The 23,145-nt window shown below is 46.5% G+C and overlaps 2 protein-coding genes across 2 annotated transcripts in view; one reads left to right on the top strand and one right to left on the bottom strand.

Moving 5' to 3' along the window:
• ik (IK cytokine) overlaps positions 1-12,281 on the bottom strand; it is a 51,198-nt gene extending 38,917 nt beyond the window's left edge. The window contains exons 1-4 of the mRNA XM_078551192.1: positions 12,093-12,281; positions 7,705-7,771; positions 2,856-2,948; positions 1,599-1,658 (exon numbers count right to left, since the gene is read on the bottom strand). Coding sequence (XP_078407318.1) covers positions 1,599-1,658; positions 2,856-2,948; positions 7,705-7,771; positions 12,093-12,108 — 236 coding nt within the window. The 5' untranslated portion in view covers positions 12,109-12,281. The remainder of the gene's footprint in view (positions 1-1,598; positions 1,659-2,855; positions 2,949-7,704; positions 7,772-12,092) is intronic.
• Positions 12,282-12,476: 195 nt separating this feature from the next.
• Positions 12,477-22,009, top strand: ndufa2 (NADH:ubiquinone oxidoreductase subunit A2). The gene is made up of 3 exons (XM_078551191.1): positions 12,477-12,636; positions 19,853-19,959; positions 21,779-22,009. Exons 1-3 carry the CDS (start codon positions 12,527-12,529, stop codon positions 21,865-21,867), a joined length of 306 nt encoding a protein of 101 aa, XP_078407317.1. The 5' UTR covers positions 12,477-12,526; the 3' UTR covers positions 21,868-22,009.
• Positions 22,010-23,145: the final 1,136 nt, after the last annotated feature.

The following is a 23,145-nucleotide window of genomic DNA, read 5'->3' as shown; positions in this document are numbered from 1 at the left end:
ACACAAGTTTCATTCATGTGTTGACTATAAAAGCCACGGCCAGGATATTATGCAAATCCAAGAAAAAGCTGTTCTGATAGACGACCCTGTTCTCTAAAACTGCTCTCTGTCCCATCTTAACTTTACTTGCCTCTGATGCTACTCTGACCTTGGTGCCTCTGCATTTTACCCTCTTCATTTTTCCCCATCTCCAAAAATCACCATTCTACGTGGTGTCTGCCACCTCCTCATGTAAACTCATTATTTTGAAATCAAAATTGATTACCCAGTCTCCCAACGCATAGCACCTCAGTACCATATTTTTACTCTTTCAGTGAGTGTCACTGGCAAGTACAGCGTTTGTTGTCCATCTCTAATCACCTTTGAGAAGATGGCGGTGAGCTGCCTTCTTGAACTGCTGCAGTCCGTGTGGTGTAGGTACACCCACAGTGCTATCGGGGAGGGAGTTCCAGGATTTTGACCCGGCGACAGTGAAGGAATGGCGATATAGTACCAAGTCAGGATGGTGTGCGGCTTGGAGGGGAACTTACAGGTGATGGTGTTCCCATGCGTTTGTTGCTCTTGCTCTTCTTTATGGTAGAGGTCATGGGTTTGGAAGGTGCTGTTGAAGCAGCCTTGTTGAGTTACTGTGGTGCACCTTATATATTCTAAACACTGCCATGGTGCATCGGTGTTGGAGGGAGTGAAAATTTAAGGTGGTAGTTGGGGTGCTAATCAAGCAGACTGCTTTGTCCTGGATGGTGTCCAGCTTGAGTGTTGTTGGAGCTGCACTCATCCAGGAAAGTGGAGAGTATTCCATCACACTCCTGGCTTGTGCCTTGTAGATGGTGGACAGAGCTAGATTGATTCCCTTGCCTAACAAGAACCTAAGGTTATCGGGGGTAGATGGGAATGTGAAATTTGGATCACAAGCAGATCAGCCATGACTTTATTGAATGGCGGAGCAGGCTCGAGGGGCCGAATGGTCTACTCCTGTTTCTATTTCTTATGTTCTTATGGCAGGCTTTGTGGAGACAGGGGGTGAGTTACTTGTTGCTTCAGGGGAGACAGTAGCATAATGGTAATGTCACTGGATTAGTAAGCCAGAGGTCCAGGCAAGTCCTCTGGGGACATGGGTTCAAATTCCACCACAGCAGTTGTTGGAATTTAAATTCAATAAATAAATCTTGAATTGAAAAGCTAGTCTCCATAATGGTGACCATGAAACCATCATTATCGTAAAAACCCACCTGGTTCACTAATATCCTTTAGTGAAGGAAATCTGCCTTCTTTACCTGATGTTGACAGTAGGAGATTCAGTAAAGGTAATACCTCCCTTAATTGTTCCTTCCATCTATTCCAAGGCCCAAGGTTGGCATTTTCTAACCACTGTTTCCTGATCTATATCCATATCCCTCCTACTCTTGCTGTATCCTGCACTCTGGCCTTTGACCCTTCACCCATGTTGCTCAATTGCAGGGAATGGGTAAGAAATCACCATCAGCATAACATGTAGATGTGAATCTTTCCAAATAACTTGACCCACTCTACAGGAACCTCTTGATAATACATTACTGGGAGAGGGAGGGAGACAGCCAAGCATAATGCATCAAGCATACCTTTTCTTTCTCCTCCTGCGGGCAGCTGGATCATCCTCCTCGTTGTATTCTCTTGGCATCCTGCAGCAAGACATTACCAAATGTTACATCACAAACGTATAATATGTGCCCAACTGATCCATCAGATTCATTAAATGTCAATGGGAAATGGTCAGATTAAGATCCTGGATCACATTACATAGAATTCACAGAGCAAAACCAGGCCATTTGGCCAAACTGGTCTATTCTGGTGTTTATGCTCCACACGAGCTTCCCCCCACCCCTCTTTATCTAACGCTATCAACATTTCCTTCTATCCCTTTGTTCCTATTTTCCACAATCACTTGCTGTGGTAGAGTGTTTCACATTCTAATCACTCTCTGGGTAAAGAAGCTTCTCCCAAATTCCTTTAGTTACTTTAATTTTAAGTGGCTGCATTACTCAGTTGCCATCTAGTACACGCTCATATCTGGGGTCTTGTGCACACCTTTTGGGCCTGCCAGTGGTTGAACTTTCCTGGGCAGCTCCTCTTAGGTGAAGTGGAGACTATGACTGAGGTTGCAATTTAATGAGAGTCTATGGCCCTGCTTTCTACGTTTGCCTGTGATTATACCTTGGGATCATCACAAAGTCTGCCCTGATATTTTAACGCTAGCTGCTGCTAAGTTTATGTCAATATCTGGGTGGAACTACCCACCAAACTGGATAGGATTGACAAGTTATGTTTAACAACTAATAATTTTTACATCATCATCGTCAAGACTTGGACCCCTTGCTCATGAACAATGAGGCAGGAGAACCTTGCTGATTCTGTACACTGTTTGCTTGTAGCCAGACTGCCCAGATACTCTCCAGGGATACTAGAACTGAGAAGCTGAAGGGCTTCTACACTTGAGGGGATGAAGGGAGTGCAAGGGGGAGGGGTCTGAACTATTGCCCCTTTTCTTCTCCCAACAAAGGGCTGGAAATTCTCCACTATTATTGTCCCTTCTGCAACAGCCTGTAGTTTGGGCAGCATTTTCCTGAGGGGTTGAGAGTGATTATTACCTCCTTCTATGGAGAACATCAGTCCAGGCTTCATGTGAATCCAATTCTAGTGCTCAGAGTAGCTCCTTCACTCTCTAGCCATCACCCATTTACTTATCCAATCCTTCCATCCACCCACCCATCCATCCATCCCTGATCTAGCACTTCCTCACAAGGAGGGAGAAAAACCTACAGGACTAATAGTTGTACATTTTGCTGGAGTTAAACAGTTCACCATCCCATTGTACTCACTCATGTTGACGGGTTTTTGAAGGTGGAGCTGAGGATGGTGTTGACCTTGGGGTCATCAACAACTTTCGGAAGTCCTCATTGGTCAGCTTCGACCTATGAACAGCAACATTACAATATAAATAAGTGTGTCAATATTCCTCCGTGTGGGTGACATCCTGTAGTTAGATCACCAACCGTACCATACCCTAACCATAACACCACATACAAACATATGTGCATCTGCTGAGCTATCAAGATTCAGGCTCGAGAATTGAAAAATGGGGAACAAAAGTCATGGAATGACATGCTACCCGACCAACTTCAATACACACTCTACCAATACCAACACCAACACCCTCCCCCACCCACCCTCCCCCACCCCCACACACCCTCCCCCACCCCCACACACCCCATTGCCCACAACCCAGGAAAGAGAAACACCAGCATTGCACTATAGTACCCCGTACTCTGGAAAACTGGAAGGAGCTCAGTCCTGCACCGCCAGTGCCAGTGGGCATGCTGGCTCTCTCCATGCTGAGTCAACAATGTTGGTGTGGAACTGGAGACACACATCGGCCAGACCACAAAAGGACAGCAGGTTTTCTTTCCTAAAGAACATTAACGAACTAGTTGGGGTTTTACGACAAACTGATAGCTTCACGGTCTCTTCAGACTGAATTCAAAATTTCAAGTTGCCTTTGTGAGTTTCACACTCATACTATCTGGATTATTAATGATGGAAATTTGGGTTACTAGTTACCAGTCGCTATAACCACTACACCGCCATACCTGATGTTCCTTCTAATCTTGGTTCCGGTTAGTTAATTTCAAATCAATGCCCTTGTGTTCAGATTACAATTGAGAGGAGTATTGTATTGTATTTATCACCTTCCAAACCTGTGATCTATACCACCTAGAAGGACAAGGGCAGCAGACACATGGGAACACCACCACCTGCAAGTGCCCCTCCAAGCCACACACCATCCTGCCTTGAAAATATATCGCTGTTCCTTCATTGTCGCTGGGTCAAAATTCTGGAATTCCCTTGCTAATAGCACTGGGGGTGTACCTATACCACATGGACTGCAGCGGTTCAAGAAGGCAGTTCAGAGAAAAAAATTTCTACTCATCTCTGTCCTATAAGGGCGGCCCCTAATTTTAAAACACTGTCCCCTAGTTCTGGACTCTCTCACAATAGGAAACATTCTTTCCACGTCCACTTTGTAAAGACCATTCAGGATCTTATATACCTCAAGACCATTCAGGAACTTATATACCTCAAGACCATTCAGGAACTTATATACCTCAAGACCATTCAGGAACTTATATACTTCAATCAAGTCACCCCTCACTCTTCTGATCCCCAGTGGAAACAAGCCAGCCTGTCCAACCTACTATCATAAGACAACTTGCTCATTCCAGGTATCAGTCAGGTAAACCTCCTTTGAACCACCTCCAAACACATTTACATCCTTCCTCAAATAAGGAGCCCAAAACTACACACAGTATTCAAGATGCAGTCTCACCAATATCCTGAATAACTGAAGCACAACATCCTTACTTTAGTTTAGCCTATTTCGATCCCTTCCCCCCACCCCACCCCACCCCCACTAGGGCTATCTGTACCTTGCTCGTCCTGCTTTCTACCCTTAATATCACCTATTAGCACATTCCTTAGATAATATCACCACCTTCAACACCTCTTTGTCCTTTTGTCTATGACATCTTTTGGCTATCTCCACCTATCACTGGCCCTCTATCCAGCTCTACTTGTCCCACTGCCCCCCCCTTAAACCAGCTTATATTTCACCTCTCATCTATTTTTCCTTAGTTCTGTTGAAGAGTCATACGGACTCAAAACGTTAACTGTGTTCCTCTCCGCAGATGCCGTCAGACCTGCTGAGTTTTTCCAGGTATTTCCATTTTTGTTTTGGATTTCCAGCATCCGCAGTTTTTTGCTTTTATCCTTACTTTTATGTTCATTTCGTTTGTAATAAAAGGACAGCTTTCCATTAGCCTTCTTGCATACTAACCTGCACACTAACTTATTCATGCACAAGAGCACCTAGATTTCTCTGCACCTTTGAATTCTGCAGTTGTTCTCCATTTAAATAATAGTTTTTTATTCTTCCTGCTAAAGTGAACAACTTCACATTTTCCCATATTACACTTCATCTGCCAGATGTTTGCCCACTCACTCAACTTATCTATATCTGTCTGCACATTCCTCATCTTCTTCACAACATACTTTCCTACCTACCTTTGTGTGGTCTGCAAGTTTAGCTACCATGCCTTCGCTCCCCTCAGTCATTGATGTAAATTGATAAAAGTTGAAGCCCCAGCACAGACCCCACTAGTCGGTCATATCCTACCAATCAGACAAAGACCCATTTATGCATACTCTGTTTTCTGCCAGCAAGCCAATCCTCTCTCCATGCTAATATGTTACCCCATATACCATGGGCTTTTATTATGCATAATAAACTGAAGTGGCACCTTCTCAAATGCCTTCTGGAAATCCAAGTACAGTACATCTACAGGCTCCTCTCTATCCACCACACATGTTACTCTTCAAAGAACTCTAATAAATTGGTTAAACATGATTTCCCTTTCACAAAACCATGCTGAATACGCCCCGATTACCTTCTGTTTTTCTAAGTGCCCAGCTATAATCTATTTAATGATTAACTCTAACATAACCTGTTCCCTGGTCAGTACCAGAACATGCTGCTCTAAGAAACTATCTCGAAAGCATTCAATGAACTCCTCATCCAGGCTACTACTGCAAATCTGATTATAATCACCATGATTATTGGTGTCCCTTTATCACAAGCACCCAATATTTCTTCTTGTATACTTTGGCCTACATTGTGGTTACTGTTAGGGGGCCTGTGGACCACTCCCATTAGTTACTTCTTTCCCCTGCTATTCCTCATCTCCACCAAAACCAATTCTTCATCCTGATCTCCTGACCCAAGGTCATATCTAACTATTGCACAAATGCTATCCTTGATTAACAGTGCCACCCCTCTACCTTTACCTAGCTTCCTATTCTTCTTGAAGGTCATATACCCATTAATATTCAGGACCCAATCACTGTCTTCCTGCAGTCACATCTCCATAATGGCTATCAGATCATATTTATTTACTTCAATGTGCGCTATCAATTTGTTTACTTTGTTAAGGATGCTACATGCATTCAGATACCGAGCCTTTAGTTTTGTCTTTTATATCTTTGTGACATCTAGTCTTGATTCTTGGTGCATTCTTAGGTCTTTTTTCTCTGCCCCATCTTGCCATTCTTTGACCCTCATTTCCCATATTACATTTCTCCTCTCTTACCTTGTCTCTACTCTTTGTTATGACACATCTTTCCACATTTGATCCCTTGCCTCCACTATTTAGTTTAAAACCCTTTCTACTTTCCTAGTTATGCAGTTTGCAAGAACACTGGTCCCAGCATGGTTCAGCTGTAGACCATCCCAATGGTTCAGCCCCCACATTCCCCAGTACTGGTGCCAGTGCCTCACAAACCAGAACCCACTTCTCCCACACCAGTCTTTGAGCCACATGTTCATCTCTGTAATTTTATGTATCTTATGCCAATTTGCACACGGGTCAGGTAATAATCCAGAGATTATAACCTTCTGAAGTTCTGCTTTTCAATTTAGTACCTAGCTCCTCATACTCTTTATGCAGAACTTCTTTCCTAGTTCTACGTATGTCACTGGCACATACAAGGACTACAACAACTGGATCCTCCCCACCACACTGCGGGCTCCTCTCCAGCCTTGATGCCCCGAAACCTGGCACCAGACAGGCAACACAGCCATCTGGACTCTCGCTCTTTGCTGCAGAGAACAGTGTCAACCCCCCTTACTCTACTGTCCCCTACTACCACTACATTCCTTTTTGCAACCCCCACTTGAATGGCTTCCTAGACCACAGGGCCATGGTCAGTTTGCTCATCCACCCTGCAGCCTTCACTCTCATCCAGACAAGCTGAGAGAACCAAAAACCTGTTGGACAGTTGCAGAGGCTCACATTCCTGCCCTCTGGGTCCCCTTACCTGCCTCACTTGTAGTCACACCCTCCTGTCCCTGACCACTGACCAAATCAGAAGACCCTATCTTAAGTGGTGTGACTGCCTTCTGGTACAAAGCATCCAGGTAACTTCCCCCCTCCCTGATGCGTCTGCAGCTCAGCCTCCAGCTCAATGACTCTGAGTCGAAGTTCCTCGAGCCGCAAACACTTACTGCAGACGTGTTTGCCCTGGATCACAATATTATCCAGGAGCTCCCACGTGCTGCAGCCTTGACACATCACCTGTCCTGCCATCCTTAATGTTTTTTAAATGATTACTTAATCGTATTATTCACTTATTTATGTAGCTTTTTAATATATTTTATTAACTTTACCACCAATTTGTATGCTATTTAAAACCTTAGGAACAGAATAGACCTTAGCCACTTACCAGATACTCACCAAACAGTTAGCTCCTTTCCCTGTAGAGCAAGAACCAATTCCTACAGCATGATAAAGATAGAACAAGGAAATGAACACCTCCTTCCCACCACCCCACCACCACTTCACCAAACTCCCCCTCTCACCAAACTCCAAGTCTGAGCTCAGTTTCCTCAGCTGCACTCGTTTGCCAAAGTTGCACTAAAGAGGCCTGAACTGGGGCTAGTTTAACCAGGTTCAACCAGTTAGCTGATTAACTACGCAGCTCTCATAGCAGAGAGTGCGTTTACCCTGTCTAAGCTGCAAGAAAAAATAACTTAGCCTGCTTATACAGTACTTTGCAGTTACAGACTAGATTAAATTTTAAGAGCAACATTTAAGAACCTCAGCTGTGGGTAATACTCACTGATTCAGAGACCGAGTGTCTTCTATCTCATGTGAATCTGGAGCCAGAGGGTTTGAAAACGGTTCACCTGTGGAAAGAAATCAGGTAAAGATTTTTTAAAATAATCCTTCCTGGCTCTGCTTATACAGAAACTAAATCTAAACGCCTGCTGGAAGAGTAGTGACAGTTTCCTGGTGTCCGAGGTAGATTGTGTACAGCTAACCTGGGCTTCCTGCACAAGGTGAGATTGTTAAAAACATCCTTTCCGACATAAAAAACATTTACAGAATAGGAATTGCTTTCATGTCTGAAAAAGATATTCCCAACCTAATTCCACCTTTCAGCTCTTGGTCCGTAGTCTGGTACTTTATGGTATCTCAAGTGCACAACTCTTTCAGACGGCAAATTTCAGACTCCGAGCACCTTCTGGATGAAAACAATGCTCCAACGCCTCTCTAATCCTCTACCAATTACATGTCCCATGGTTATTAACCTCTCACCTAAGGGAATCCATTTGCCCTCGGCCCCTCAGTTTTATACGCCCAATTAAATTTCCCTTCAGCTTCCTCTGTTCCAAAGAAAACAAACCCAATCCAATCTTTCCTCATTGGCTAAAATTCTCCATTCCTGGCGACATCCTCCTAAATCTCTTCTGTACCCTTTTGAGTACGATCACATCCTTCCTGTAATGCAGTGACCAGAACTGTATGCAGCACTCTAGCTGCCCTCTAACAAGTGTTTTATAAAGTCCTGGTGTTCTGTAGACCAAATTTCAAATACCAATATGGCGATGGTAGTAACACAATGTTCTTTTATGTTGAGAATCTGGCCTTAGATTCACCCAGATATCAAAGTCAAATGTCTTCTTTTGTCAGGCGCTTTAATAGAGTAATTAAGGAGAAGCTTTTCCCAGTAGCAGCAAGGTCAGTAAGCAGAGGCCACAGGTTTAAGGTGATTGGCAAAAGAACAAGGGGGAAATCAGAAGAATCCTTTTCAAACACAGCGAGTTGTTGTGATCTGAAATGCACTGCCTAAAAGAGTGGTGGAAGTGGATTCAATAGCAATTTTCAAAAGAGAATTAGACACATACTTGGAAAGGGAAAATTTGCTGGGCTAAAGGAAAAGGACAGGAGAGTGGGACTGACTGAATTACTTCCAAAGAGTAGCACCAATAAGATGGGCCTAATGGCCTCTTTCTGCATTGCATCACTCTTTTTGTTAACAGTCCAATTGGATAAATGTTTTTCACATAAGACACTAAATTGAGGCCCTGTCTACCCTCTCAGGTGGATGTAAAGGATACCATGGCACTACTGTGAAGAAAACCAGTAGAGTTCTCCTCAGAGTCCTGGGGCCAATATTTATCCTAAAACCAACATCGCTGAAAGAGATTATCAATTCATTACCCAAGTGCTGCTTGTGTGACTTTGCTGCATGAAAACTGATGATTTGATAATTTGGCCATTATCACATTACTGATTGTGGGAGATTGCCGTGGCTGGTGTGTTTGCAACATTATAACAGTGATGCACTTCAGCAGCACTTCATCTTTTGGGATCTTTCTCTCCACCTGAGGGTGAACAAGGCCTCACCAATATCCATTACAAGCCTACCGACTCCCACAGCTACCTCGACTACAGCTCCTCACACCCCGCTTCCTGTAAGGACTCCATCCCATTCTCTCAGTTCCTTTGCCTCCGTCACATCTGTTCTGATGACGTTACCTTCAAAAACAGCTCCTCTGACATGTCCTCCTTCTTCCTTAACCGAGGTTTTCCACCCACGGTCGTTGACAGGGCCCTCAACCGTGTCCAGCCCATATCCCGCGCATCCTCCCTCACGCCTTCTCCTCCTTCCCAGAAACATGATAGGGTCCCCCTTGTCCTCACTTATCACCCCACCAGCCTCTGCATTCAAAGGATCCTCCGCCATTTCCGCCAACTCCAGCATGATGCCACCACCAAACACATCTTCCCTTCACCCCCCCTGACGGCATTCCGTAGGGATCGTTCCCTCCGGGACACCCTGGTCCACTCCTCCATCTCCCCCTACTCCTCAACCCCCACCTATGGCACCTCCCCATGCCCACGCAGAAGATGCAACACCTGCCCCTTCACTTCTTCTCTCCTCACCGTCCAAGGGCCCAAACACTCCTTTCAAGTGAAGCAGCATTTCACTTGCATTTCCCCTAACTTAGTCTACTGCATTCGTTGCTCCCAATGCGGTCTCCTCTACATTGGAGAGACCAAACGCAAACTGGGCGACCGCTTTGCAGAACACCTGCGGTCTGTCCGCAAGAAAGACCCAAACCTCCCTGTCGCTTGCCATTTTAACACTCCACCCTGTTCTCTTGCCCACATGTCTGTCCTTGGCTTGCTGCATTGTTCCAGTGAAGCCCAATGCAAACTGGAGGAACAGCACCTCATCTTCCGACTAGGCACTTTACAGCCTTCCGGGCTGAATATTGAATTCAACAACTTTAGATCTTAAACTCCCCCTCCCCCCATCCCCACCCCGTTTCTCCCCCCTCCCTTTTTTTTCAATAATTTATATAGATTTTTCTTTTCCCGCCTATTTCCATTATTTTTAAATCTAAAACTAAAACTTTGTTAGTCTTTCCACCCCACCCCCACTAGAGCTGTACCTTGAGTGTCCTGTCTTCCATTCTTAATTAGCACTTTTCTTAGACAATATCACCACCTTCAACACCTCTTTGATCCTTTTGTCTGTGACATCTTTTGATTATCTGCTCCTATCACTGCTTGCTTATCTCCACAATCACCACACCCTCAACTTCTCTCTCCCCCCGACCCCCCCACCTTAAACCAGCTTATATTTCACCTTTCTCCTAACTATGCTTCAGTTCTGCCGAAGGGTCATGAAGACTCGAAACGTTAACTGATTTCTTCTCCACCAATGCTGCCAGACCTGCTGAGTTTTTCCAGGTAATTCTGTTTTTGCCTCAGTTTAATGTCTTATCTGAAAGACAGCACCTCTGACAGCGCAGCACTCCCTCGCTACTTGGCTCCCGACAGTGCGGCGCTCCCTCACTACTCGGCTCCCCCACAGTGCAGCACTCCCTCAGTGCTGACCCTCCGGCAGTGCGGCGCTCCCTCAGTGCTGACCCTCCGGCAGTGCGGCGCTCCCTCGGCGCTGACCCTCCGACAGTGCGGCGCTCCCTCGGCGCTGACCCTCCGACAGTGCGGCGCTCCCTCGGCGCTGACCCTCCGACAGTGCGGCGCTCCCTCGGCGCTGACCCTCCGACAGTGCGGCGCTCCCTCGGCGCTGACCCTCCGACAGTGCGGCGCTCCCTCGGCGCTGACCCTCCGACAGTGCGGCGCTCCCTCGGCGCTGACCCTCCGACAGTGCGGCACTCCCTCGGCGCTGACCCTCCGACAGTGCGGCACTCCCTCGGCGCTGACCCTCCGACAGTGCGGCGCTCCCTCGGCACTGACCCTCCGACAGTGCGGCGCTCCCTCGGCGCTGGCCCTCCGACAGTGCGGCGCTCCCTGAGTACTGGCCCTCCGACAGTGCGGCACTCCCTCAGTACTGACCCTCCAACAGTGCGGCACTCCCTCAGTACTGACCCTCCGACAGTGCAGCGCTCCCTAAGTACTGACCCTCCGACAGTGCAGCACTTCCTCAGCACTGACCCTCCGACAGTGCGGCGCTCCCTCTGACAGTGCGGCTCTCCCTCAGTGCTGATCCTCCAACAGTACAGCACTCCCTCGGTGCTGGCCCTCTGACAGTGCAGCGCTCCCTCAGCACTGACCCTCCGATAGTGCAGCACTCCATCAGTGCTGACCCTCTGACAGTGCGGCTCTCCCTCAGTACTGATCCTCCGACAGTGCGGCTCTCCCTCAGTGCTGACCCTCCGACAGTGCGGCGCTCCCTCAGTGCTGACCCTCCGACAGTGCGGCACTCCCTCAGTGTTGACCCTCCGACAGTGCAGCACTCCCTCAGTGCTGACCCTCCGACAGTGCGGCGCTCCCTCAGTGTTGACCCTCCGACAGTGCAGCACTCCCTCAGTACTGACCCTCCGACAGTGCGGCGCTCCCTCAGCGCTGACCCTCTGACAGTGCGGCTCTCCCTCAGCACTGACCCTCCGACAGTGCGGCTCTCCCTCAGTGCAGACCCTCTGACAGTGCGGCGCTCCCTCAGTGGGAGAGTCAACCTGAAGATTTTGTGCTCGGGTCTCTGCAGTGGGACCCACGGTCCTCTCACTAAGAGGGAGGGTTACGTATTGAGCAGAATGGGGTGAGGGAGAGGTCCCTGGAGCGGCCGGTAAAGCTGCTCATCCCGGGCCTTATCGAGCAGGCCGGGGCCAGTCTCCAAAGCGCAGGCCCAGGCCTCAGGTTTACAAAACCTCCCCAACCCCAGCGGCAAGCTCAGCAACGCCGGTCACTTACTGTCTCTCTCAGGCATCTTGGACACGTTCCCGACCCGCTCACTCACAACAAAAACACGATTTGATCAACCAAAAAGAAAACACCAAACACCGTGAGAAACTGGACGATTCCTCCCAGCTCCAAGCCTATCCCACAATCCCTTGTGACACTGCCCGTCTCATCTCATCATCCATTCCGTCAAGCATCCCCATTCCAATTGGTCAGTCCCGATGTCAATCAGCACGCACGGTGCCGCCCAGCAGCTCCGATTGGTGACCGTGCGCTGTCGGTTCTCCACCCCAATTGTCCGTTGCACCGTCAATCAGAGTTGTTGTCCCGCCTCTTAATGCCGATAGGTTGGGCGGCGAGCCTCCTCTTCGCCGAGTGGTCGGATGTCGCTGTCAATCAATCGGGCGATTGGATCGGATTGGTGGAGGCGCAGGGACGAGCTTAAGATGGCGGCGGCTGGTGCTGTGGTGAGAGGCATTGGCTCTAAACTGAGCCAGAACCTGCGGGAACTACGCATCCACCTGTGTCAGAGCTCGGCTGCCAGCAATGGCACCAGGTCAGTGCTAGCCGGGGTTCTGGAGGAAGGATGCGGCCTGGGGGGACTGGCTGGAGTGTGTTTTTGGGGGGGTGGGTTGTGTGAAGGGCACCGGAGGGTGATGTGAGCCCCAGTGCGGGGCCGGGGGAGCCCCAGTGCGGGGCCGGGGGAGCCCCAGTGCGGGGCTGGGGGAGCCCCAGTGCGGGGCCGGGGGAGCCCCAGTGCAGGGCCAGGGGAGCCCCAGTGCAGGGCCGGGTGAGCCCCAGTGCGGGGCCGGGGGAGCCCCAGTGCGGGGCCGGGGGAGCCCCAGTGCGGGGCCGGGGGAGCCCCAGTGCGGGGCCGGGGGAGCCCCAGTGCGGGGCCGGGGGAGCCCCAGTGCGGGGCCGGGGGAGCCCCAGTGCGGGGCCGGGGGAGCCCCAGTGCAGGGCCGGGGGAGCCCCAGTGCAGGGCCAGGGGAGCCCCAGTGCAGGGCCGGGTGAGCCGCTCCAGGGGTGGGGGACAGGGTTCAAATGGACCCTTTCACCATAAGTGAAAACATCTCGGCGTATTGGGTGGGGGGTGGTCTGCCCCATTCCATAGACTTTAGCATAAAAATCCAGGCTGACACCTCCGTGCGGTACTGAGGGAGTGCCGCACTGGCGGAGGCTCGGTCCTGAGGGCGGTGGTGCTTGGCGCTGTTACAGGCGCTGTCTTTCTGATGAAATGTTAAATCAAGGGCCCCTTTACCTTCACCTTCTGAAAAACATTCATTTGAACTGGAAAAATGAGTGTGCATGTTCATAGATCCTTGAAGGCAGCAGGACACCAAGGTTGGAGGAGTTGCAGATAGTGAAGAGGATTGTCAAAGGATACAACGGGACATAGATTGGTTGGAGACTTGGGTGGAGAAATGGCAGATGGAGTTTAATCCGGACAAATGCGAGGTAATGCATTTTGGAAGGTCTAATACAAGCAGGAATTAAACAATAAATGGCAGAACCCTTAAATGCATCGACGGGCAGAGGGATCTGGGTCCACAGGTCACTGAAAGTGGCAACGCAGGTGGATAACGTAAGGTAGTCAAGAAGGCATATGGCTTGCTTGCCTTCATTGGCAGGGGTATTGAGTATAAAAGCTGGGAAGTCATGCTGCAGCTGTATAGAACCTTGGTTAGGCCACACTTGGAATATTGCATGCAGTTCTGGTCACCACATTACCAGAAGGATATGGAGGCGTTGGAGAGGGTGCAGAGGAGGTTTACCAGGATGCTGCCTGGTCTGGAGGTTATTAGCTATGAGGAGATTTTGGAGAAACTCGGATTGTTCTCACTAGAGCGACGGAGATTGAGGGGCGACTTGATAGAAGTTTACAAAATTATGAGTGGCATGGACAGAGTAGATAGTCAGAAGCTTTTTCCCAGGGTGGAAGAGTCAATTACTAGGGGACATAGATTTAAGGTGAGAGGAGAAAACTACAAAGGTGATGTGCGGGGCAAGCTTTTTACACAGAGGGTAGCAAGTGTTTGGAATTCGCTGCCAGAGGAGGTGGTGGAAGCAGGTACGATAGTGGTGTTTAAGAGGCAGCTTGACAAATACATGAATAGGATGGGAATAGAGGGATACGGACCCTGGAAGTGCAAAATGTTTTAGTTGACGGGCAATATGATCGGCGCAGGCTTGGAGGGCCGAAGGGCCGGTTCCTGTGCTGTAATTTTCTTTTGTTCTTTGACAGGTAGACAAGGTGGCTAACAAGGCATATGGGATACTTGCCTATATCAGCTGAGGCATTGAATACGAGAGCAGGGAAGTTATGTTGGAGCTGTTTTAGGTGTTAGATCGCATCAGGAGTACTGTGTGCAGTTCTGGTTGCCACATGAAACGAAGGATGTGATTGCACTGGAGAGGGTGCAGTGGAGATTCACCAGGATGTTGCCTGGGCTGGAGTGTTTCAGCTATGAGGAGGGACTAGATAGGCTGGGGTTGTTTTTAGAGTAGAGAAGGCTGAGGGGGACCAGATTGAGGTGTACAAAATTATGAGGGGCATAGATGGGAAGAAACTTTTCCCCTTAGTAGAGGGGTCAGTAACCAGGGGGCATAGATTTAAGGTAAGGGGCAGGAGGTTTAGCGGGGCTTCAAGGAAATGTTTTTCACCCAGAGGGTGGGGGTATCTGGAACACTCTGCCTAAAAGGGTGGTAGAGGTGGGAACCCTCAACATACAAGAAGTATTTAGATGAACACTTGAAATGCCATAGCATACAAAGCTACGGGCCAAGTGCTGGAAAATGGGATTAGAGTAGATATATAATTATTTGGACAGTCAAGGAAAGTCAGCATGGCTTTGTGCGTGGTAGGCCGTGTTTAAAGAACCTTGTAGAGTTTTTCGAGGAGGTTACCAAGAAAGTAGATGAAGGAAAGGCTGTGGATGTTGTCTACATGGACTTTAGTAAGGCCTTTGACAAGGTCCCACATGGGAGGTTAGTTCAGAAGGTTCAGACACTTGGTATCCATGGAGAGCTTGTAAACTGGATTCGAAATTGGCTGTGTGGTAGAAGACAGAGAGTGGTAGTGGATGATTGCTTCTCAGACTGGAGGTCTGTGACTAGTGGTGTGCCTCAGGGATCTGTACTGGGACCATTGTTGTTTGTTGTCTATATCACTGATTTGGATGATAATGTGGTGAATTGGATCAGCAAGTTTGCTGATGACACTAAGATTGGAGGCGTTGTGGACAGTGAGGAAGGCTTTCAAAGCTTGCAGAGAGATCTGGACCAACTGGAAAAATGGGCCAGAAAATGGCAGATGGAATTTAATGTGGAAAAGGGTGAGGTGTTACATTTTGGAAGGTCAAACCAAGGTAGGACATACACAGTAAATGGTAGGGCACTGAGGAGTGCGGAGGAACAAAGGGATCTGGGAGTTCAGATACATAATTCCCTGAAAGTGGCGTCACAGGTAGACAAGGTTGTAAGGAGAGTTTTTGGCATACTGGCCTTCATAAATCAAAGTATTGAGTATAGGAGTTGGGATGTTATGGTGAGGTTGTATAAGACATTGGTGAGGCCAACTTTGGAGTATTGTGTGCAGTTCTGGTCGCCTAACTACAGGAAGGATATCAGTAAGATTGAGAGAGTGCAGAGAAGATTTACTAGGATGTTGCCGGGTCTTAAGGAGTTGAGTTACAGGGAAAGATTAAACAGGTTAGGACTTTATTACTTGGAGCGTAGAAGAATGAGGGGAGATTTGATAGAAGTTTACAAAATTGTGAGGGGTATAGACAGAGTAAATGCGAGTAGGCTCTTTCCACTTAGATTAGGAGAGATAAACACGAGAGGACATGGCTTTAGGGTGAAAGGGGAAAGGTTTGGGGGTACATTAGGGGGAATTTCTTCACTCAGAGAATGGTGAGAGAGTGGAACGAGCTACCATCTGACGTGGTAAATGCGGGCTCACTCTTAAGTTTTAAGAATAAATTAGATAGATACATGGATGGGAGAGGTCTGGAGGGTTATGGACTAGGTGCAGGTCATTGGGACTAGCGGAATAATATTTCGGCACAGACTAGAAGGGCCGAATGGCCTGTTTTCTGTGCTGTAGTGTTCTATGGTTCTAGATAGGAGCTTGATGACTGACGCAGACATGATGGGCTGAAGGGCCTCTTTCTGTGCTGTAAAACTCTGACTCTATGGAAATGTTAATATTTTTACTCTCCACAGTTGCTGCCACACCTGAGTATATCCAGCACTTTCAGTTTTTATTTCAGGTTTCCAGTATTTGTGGTATTTTGCTTCTATTAAATGCCTGTTTACCTTGCCCGGCTGACATAAGAGATCCCATGGCACCATTTTGAAGACGAGCAAGAGAGTCAGTGTCCTGACCAATGTTTTATCTTTCAGTCAGCATCACATAAACAGAATATCTAGTCATTGTCACATTGTTTTTTTGTGGGAGTTTGCTGGTGCAAATTGGTTGCTGCATTTCATATATCACAACTGTGACTACACTTCAGAAGTACCTTTTTGGCTATATGGTGCTTTGGAATGTTTGGTCATGCATCCATATTGCATGTTTCAAGTCTTTTTAGGGGGAGAAGTTAACAGAGATGAGGTAATGGGGAGAGGGTGAAGGGATGAAGTGTTGTTTTGGGGGAGGAGTTGGGAAAATGTGGGGTGAAGAGGTAGAGGGATGTACAAGGTGAGTTCAAAGATTCCAGCATTGCCTATTTCCTCAGCATGTGTGCAAATGGGGCCTGCAAAAGCTAAGAGCTCATGTGAAACGCAGCAGTTCGCAACCGTAGTTTAACACTGGGGGTATGATGCATTGTCGGAGGTGTTGTCTTCTGGATGGGATAGTAACATGGATGTCTCAAATCCTGTGGGATTATTTCAAGGAAAGTGGGAAGGGCTTGTTTTTCTAATGTCCTGGCTAACCTTCATTCCTCAAATAACACCAAAAACAGATTAACTGGTCATTCATCTTGCACTTGGTTTATGGGATCTTGCTGTATTTAAATTGATTGTTGCAGTTGGTTATACAACAAAGTGCTGCAGTAACTCAGCAGGTCTGGCAGCATCTATGGAGAGAGAAACAGAGTTAACGCTTCAAGTCCAATATAATTCTTCAAAGGACCTCTCAGAACTGGAGCCATTTTGGACTCAATGTTAACTCTGTTTCTCTCTGCACAGATGCTTCCAGACATGCTGAGTTTTTCCAGCACTTTGCAGATGCTAGAAATCTGAAATAAAAACAATGTTTTGCTTTTATGATCTGGGATGCACTGCCTGAAAGGGCAGTGGTCAATCAAAACTTTCAAAAGGGAACTGAATTTTTTGAAGGAAATATTTGGCAGGACTATAGGGAAAGAGCAAAGAAGTAAGACTAATTAGGGAACTGTCAAAGAGCCGCACACAATCGATCAAATGTCCATGTCCTTTGCTGTACGATTCTATAACGGTGACTGCACTTCAACAGTAACTGGCTCGTTATGATGCACTTTGGGTTGTCTTGAGAATGTGATATGCTCATTCTAGATCTCAGTTGAAGAGATGAAAGAATGTTAACGGTTATCAACAACATCGTGACCTGCTTTTGCAAAAAGAGCCTTATCACGTTTGACAACAATTCACAAAGTTCTTCACATGTGAAATTACTTTTTGAAATAGAGCAGTTGTTGTATGGATAAACACAGCAGCCATTCTACATCAGAAATGACAGACAAACAACAAAGATATCACTTAATCTCCTCTCGATATTGGCTAAGGACGGACTCCTGCCCAGGCACTGGCAGAACTGCAGGCTTTTCTAAATGGTGCTGTTTTTATGTCCAGCGGAACAGGCAGATGGAGCCTCCAGTTAATGCATCTCTCAGTGTAGCCTTCAAGTTTCAACCAGTTTTAATTTTGGTCTGATGGACTGAATCTAGAGGTTCTGAGACAAACTGGTACTCGTAAGTTGAGGTCATGAATTTACTGTAACTAGTTCCTGATTATCAGTCATCTTTTACCACGTTCTTTCTCATTAAGTGCAGAGTACTCATTTAAAAACCATTCCTGTTTCCTCGTGGTTTTGCTGCACTTTCTTCTTGGGAAATTGTGGCCCAGTTTTACTTGGGTCATTTCTCCTCCAAATGGATGAAGGTATAAATAAATCTTTAGCCAGACGGTGGGAGGCAGATTTACTTCTGATCAACGTAACCACCTGGGGTCCAACCCAAATATTACAGAAAACTCCCAATAGAACTATCTGGTGTGATAGAGGGGGGGAAAATTGGAAAACGCAAATTGTAGAACGGGAAAATATTTACCGTGAATTATATTTGTTTTACCATGAAGTCAGTTTAGAAGTAGAGTACCGAGGGAGTGTTGTACAGTGTGTTGCCATCTTTTGGTTGAGACATTAAACTGAGGACCCATCTGCCCTCTCGGGTGGACGGAAACGGATCCCTTGGCCACTATTTTTGCAGATCTGGGGAGTTGTCTCTGGTGTTCTGGTGCCAACATTTATCCCTCAACCAACATCAGCAAGACAGATTATCTCATCAGTTCCTCACTGCATTTTGTGATACTGTGCATAAATTGTCTGCTGTCTCTCCTATATTTGAATAATAGTGTTGAGAATTGACTGAAAAGAAGAGAGGAGAAGGGAGATCCAGAGAAGAATAATGAGAAACAGATGTACTATAAGAAACTGGCCCTTGGGCCAAATAATCCATATAATGTACTTAACCAACAGATGGCAAAAGCAATTGAGAAAACATTTCTGTCATTGCAATTTTAGATTGATATTTTGTTGACAGTTTTGTAGCTGATATTACAGTGGTCTTGTGTCAGCTATTCTGCCACTTGCAGAAGGGATGAATTGCTTGCCAGTTTTAAACTTGCTATGAGAAATGGGTGGACGATATCGGGCAGAGCTTGGCCTTTTAGCAAGATTTGCAGGTGGCAGCAATGGCTCAGTTAATAGCACTGTCGCCACTTGAGGTAGGTTGTGGGTTCAAGCCAACGCCTTGGGGCATGTAATTTAGGCTGACGCTTTAACAGTAATGCTGAGGGAATGCTGCACTGTTGGAGTGGCTGGCCTTTGGACGAGAGGTTAAACTTGAGGCCCTGTTTGCCACCTCAAGTGGACGTGAAAGATTCTAGAGCAAATTTGAAGAGGAAGAGTTTTACCCAGTGTCCTGGAAAATATTTATTCCTCAGCCATCACCTAGAACAGTTGACCTGGTCAGCTATCTTATTGCTGTGGGACCTTGCTGTCTGCAAATTGGCTGTCGGGTTTTTGAGTCAGAACAATTTAAAAGTCTCAATTGGCTGTAAAGCACCTGGGATGTCCTGCGGTCATGAAAGGTGCTGTATAAATTCTTTCTTCATAATGCAGTCACAGAGGACAATACTTTTGAGCAGAGTGCTGATTTTGGGTATTTTAAACCCTCACAAAAACAAGTTAAAGGAATGGTCAACACAAATTTCAGGTGATTGGCAAAAGAATCAGGCGACATGAAAAACTTTATGTAGCAAGTGGTGATCTGGAATGCACTGCCTTATTGGGTGGTGGAAGTAGATTCAGTAGTAGCTTTCAAAAGGAAATTGGAGAAATACTTGTAGGGTGAAAATGTTCAGGGCTTCAAGGGAAAGGACAGGGAGTGGGACTAGTTGGATAGCTCAAAGAGCTGGCAGGGTGGATCAAATGGCCTCCTTGTGCTATATCATTGAATGATTCCATAAAACTGTGGAGTTACTGTTGGTGTTTTTGGTTCAATCAGGGATTTCATCGAGCAGCACTATGTGGCATTGAAGAAGGCGAATCCAGCATTTCCTATTCTAATCCGAGAATGTGCCGGTGTACAGTCTAAAGCCTGGGCTCGATATGGTAAGGAACCATGAACTACAGGTCACAGTATAAATAGCACCTTAAACCAGGCAGATGGAGTGATGTGGCTTGAGACTATTTTGTCATACCTGAGTTTCAATCCAGTCCAGACTGAGGGGGAGTGAGACTAATTGGAATAGCCCCTTCAAAGAGCTGGTGCAGACACAATGGGCCAAATGGCTGCTGTGCTGTAAACTTCTATAAATCTTCTCTGCTGGCTATGTGGTCCAATTTGTAATGAGTCTGATTGAGCCTGAAGGGATCCAGAGTTTGCCCCATATTTACCAAGTGTCTATCCCAGAGACCACAGGATGATGAATGTGGGCAAGAAAACAATTTAAGAGGGGCAGCTTTGAGGTTGAGAACTTGTTGGAGGTGTTGTGAAGGTAATTTCATTTATCCTGAATGTAATCATTCTATCCCTAACCACAGTGAATCTATACAACAGGGCAGCTGCTGAAAATGTTCCATTCCCTAGCAGTAATGACCCTCACCCTAACACTCTACTGCCTGTGTCCTAACTTGCATCAAATTTTATCATCACCACCTCCTGTTGTCACTAACCTACGCTGGTTCCCGGTCCAGAAACACCTTAATTTTAAAACGTTCATCCTTATTTTCAAGTACCTCCATGGCCTCGTCGCTCTCCATCTCTGTAAACTGCTCCGGCCTTTTCACGCTCGCTGTACTCCTTCAATTCTGGCTTCTTGCACCTCCCTGATCTCAATTGCTCTACTTTGGTGGTTGTGCTTTTACCTGGCTAGCTCCAAGCTCTGGAATTCCCTCCTTCAACCTTTCTCTCCTTTTAAGACTCCTTAAAATTTATCTTTTTGACCAAGCTTTGAGTCAACTGTTGTAATAGCTCCCTGTGCAGCTCAGTGTCACATGGGGAGATGGGGGGTGGCACAGTGGTATTGTCACTGGACTAGTATTCCAGAGACCCAGGGTAATGCTCGAGTTTGAATCCCACCACGGCAGATGGTGAAATTTGAATCCAATAAAAATCTGGAATTAAAAGTCTGATGACGACCATGAAACTATTGCCGATTGTTGTAAAAACCCATCTGGTTCACTAATGTTCTTTAGGGGAGGAAATCTGCCTTTATCTGGTCCATGTGACTCCAGATCCACAGGAATGTGGTTGACTCTTAGAAATGCCCCCTGAACAAGGGCAATGGGTAATAAATGCTTTGGGGGTGGGGGGTGCGAGGAATAAATTGGAAAATACAAATTGTAGATTTACTGTGAATTTATTTTTACCATGAAGTCAGTTTGGAAGTAGAGTACTGAGGAAGCATGGTACTGTCAAGAGTTGCCATCTTCAGATAAGATATTAAACCGAGGCCCCATCCGCCCCCCTCGGGCGGACAGAAACAGATCTCTCGGCCACTGTTTTGCAGATGTGGGGAGTTCTTTCTGGTGCCAACATTTATCCTCCAATGAACATCAGTAAGACAGATTATCTGACCCGTATCTCACTGCATTTTGTGACATTGTGCATAAATTGTCTGCTGCGTCTCCTGTATTTGAAATGAAGATACTGTTTCAAACTACTTTATTGGCTGTAAAGTGCTTTGGGACATCCTGAAATCATGAAAGGTGCTGTGAAAATACAAGTTTTTTTGATTCCATTACCCCTCTCTTTCCCACCTCAACATGATAAACACGGGGAAAAAGTCCTGCAGGTAAATTGCTATTTGCTCCAAGTGCAACACTTTTTACTGAAACTGCTTGACTGAACACTGAATTCTTCAGTAAATGAGATAAATGTTGAGCTGCTTATGATGCCTGTGTTTTTTTTATTTCCCTCCTGTTTCAGAGTTTGGAAGAGAGAGAAATGTGCCGTTGGATAATTTAAACTCTGAGCAGGTTGCAAAGGCACTGGAGTCTCTGATTACCAAGCCATGAACTGTAGAGGAATTGGACTGTGAAGGAATAAGCTTAATAAAAAATAATGGCATGGGAATGTTTGTTCTACTGTCTTGCCTCGTTTCCCAGTGGAAAGCTATGCAACTGTAAAATAAATCTAAATTAAAATGCATTTGAGTCCCGTGTGCTCTGTTTGTGGTCGTATTCCAAATGCCACTGGCTTTAACATCATGTTCATGAGTGGGCTGGATAAAATATTAAATTTGTTCCCGCTGGCCTGACAGCATATACCATGATTGCATGATTGCTTTCATTGCTGCAATTTCCCATTACTGGTGTCAGATTTAAAGCCAATTTGTGTTGAGTTGCATTGGGATTTCTCAACCTCATTCCACTTAGTTTCTTTAATGGATTTCGGTGTTCTTCATCCCATCTGCCTGAAGTGGATTAAAACTTAGGTTTTTAGATGTCAAAAAGTTAAACTAAATTCGAAACACAGTCGGAGGTAATTCCAGTGGAGAAGACTGACTCGAGAGACACCTATTTCCCTGCACAATTCTTGTTTTGAAAGCTGCCATCTCGATTCAACCCTCTGTTCACCCAACATCCTTGGGTTTCCTGAGGTTCATAATGCAGGGCTTAATAGTCTTGCTTGGTAGAAGCTGAGGAATATCGCCCCATTCCCAGCAGCAATGGGCTGAATGGCACCCTGTGCTGTAAACTTCAGTTATGAAAATTCAAATCTCTCCCAGGGACCCTTATATACACCATCACTTCAAAGCTTGGTTATTCTCTGCTGTCCCATTTTACACATTCTAATTCATTCAGAATTCTGCTGCTCATTTTCTATATCAAACTCCATTAGCTTCCTGCCCTCAGGCTAGCAGCTTCAGAAATACTTAACCTCAAAAATCAATTCAGGACTGTGGCTGACCCTCTAAGCAGAATCTGGTTCCACTAGTCAGGCCTCATCTTCTACCCTCCATAAAGCTGAACTCATCCAAAACTCCACTGCCCCGATCCTAACTCGCACCACCTCCCATTTGCTCATCATCCCTGTGCTATGTGGATTCCTGGTCTGGCAACACCTCTATTTAAAAAAAAAACCATGCTTGTTGCCAAATCCCTCCAGGCCTCACCCCTTCGTAACCTTTTCCAACCCAATAGCCCTCAGATCTCTGCACTCCTCCAACTCTGGCCTTTTGTGAATCCCTGATTTTCCTTGTTTCCTCATTTGCAGCTGCACCTTCAGTTGCTTGGATCACAGGCTCTGGAAATCTGAACACCATCCAGGCTGCCATTCCAGGACAGTGCTGA

This window comes from Cetorhinus maximus, chromosome 10 (assembly GCF_964194155.1).
Source record: "Cetorhinus maximus chromosome 10, sCetMax3.hap1.1, whole genome shotgun sequence".
Lineage (NCBI taxonomy): Eukaryota > Metazoa > Chordata > Chondrichthyes > Lamniformes > Cetorhinidae > Cetorhinus > Cetorhinus maximus.
Note: the sequence above shows the minus strand (reverse complement) of the source record. Positions and strands in the feature narration are given on the sequence as shown.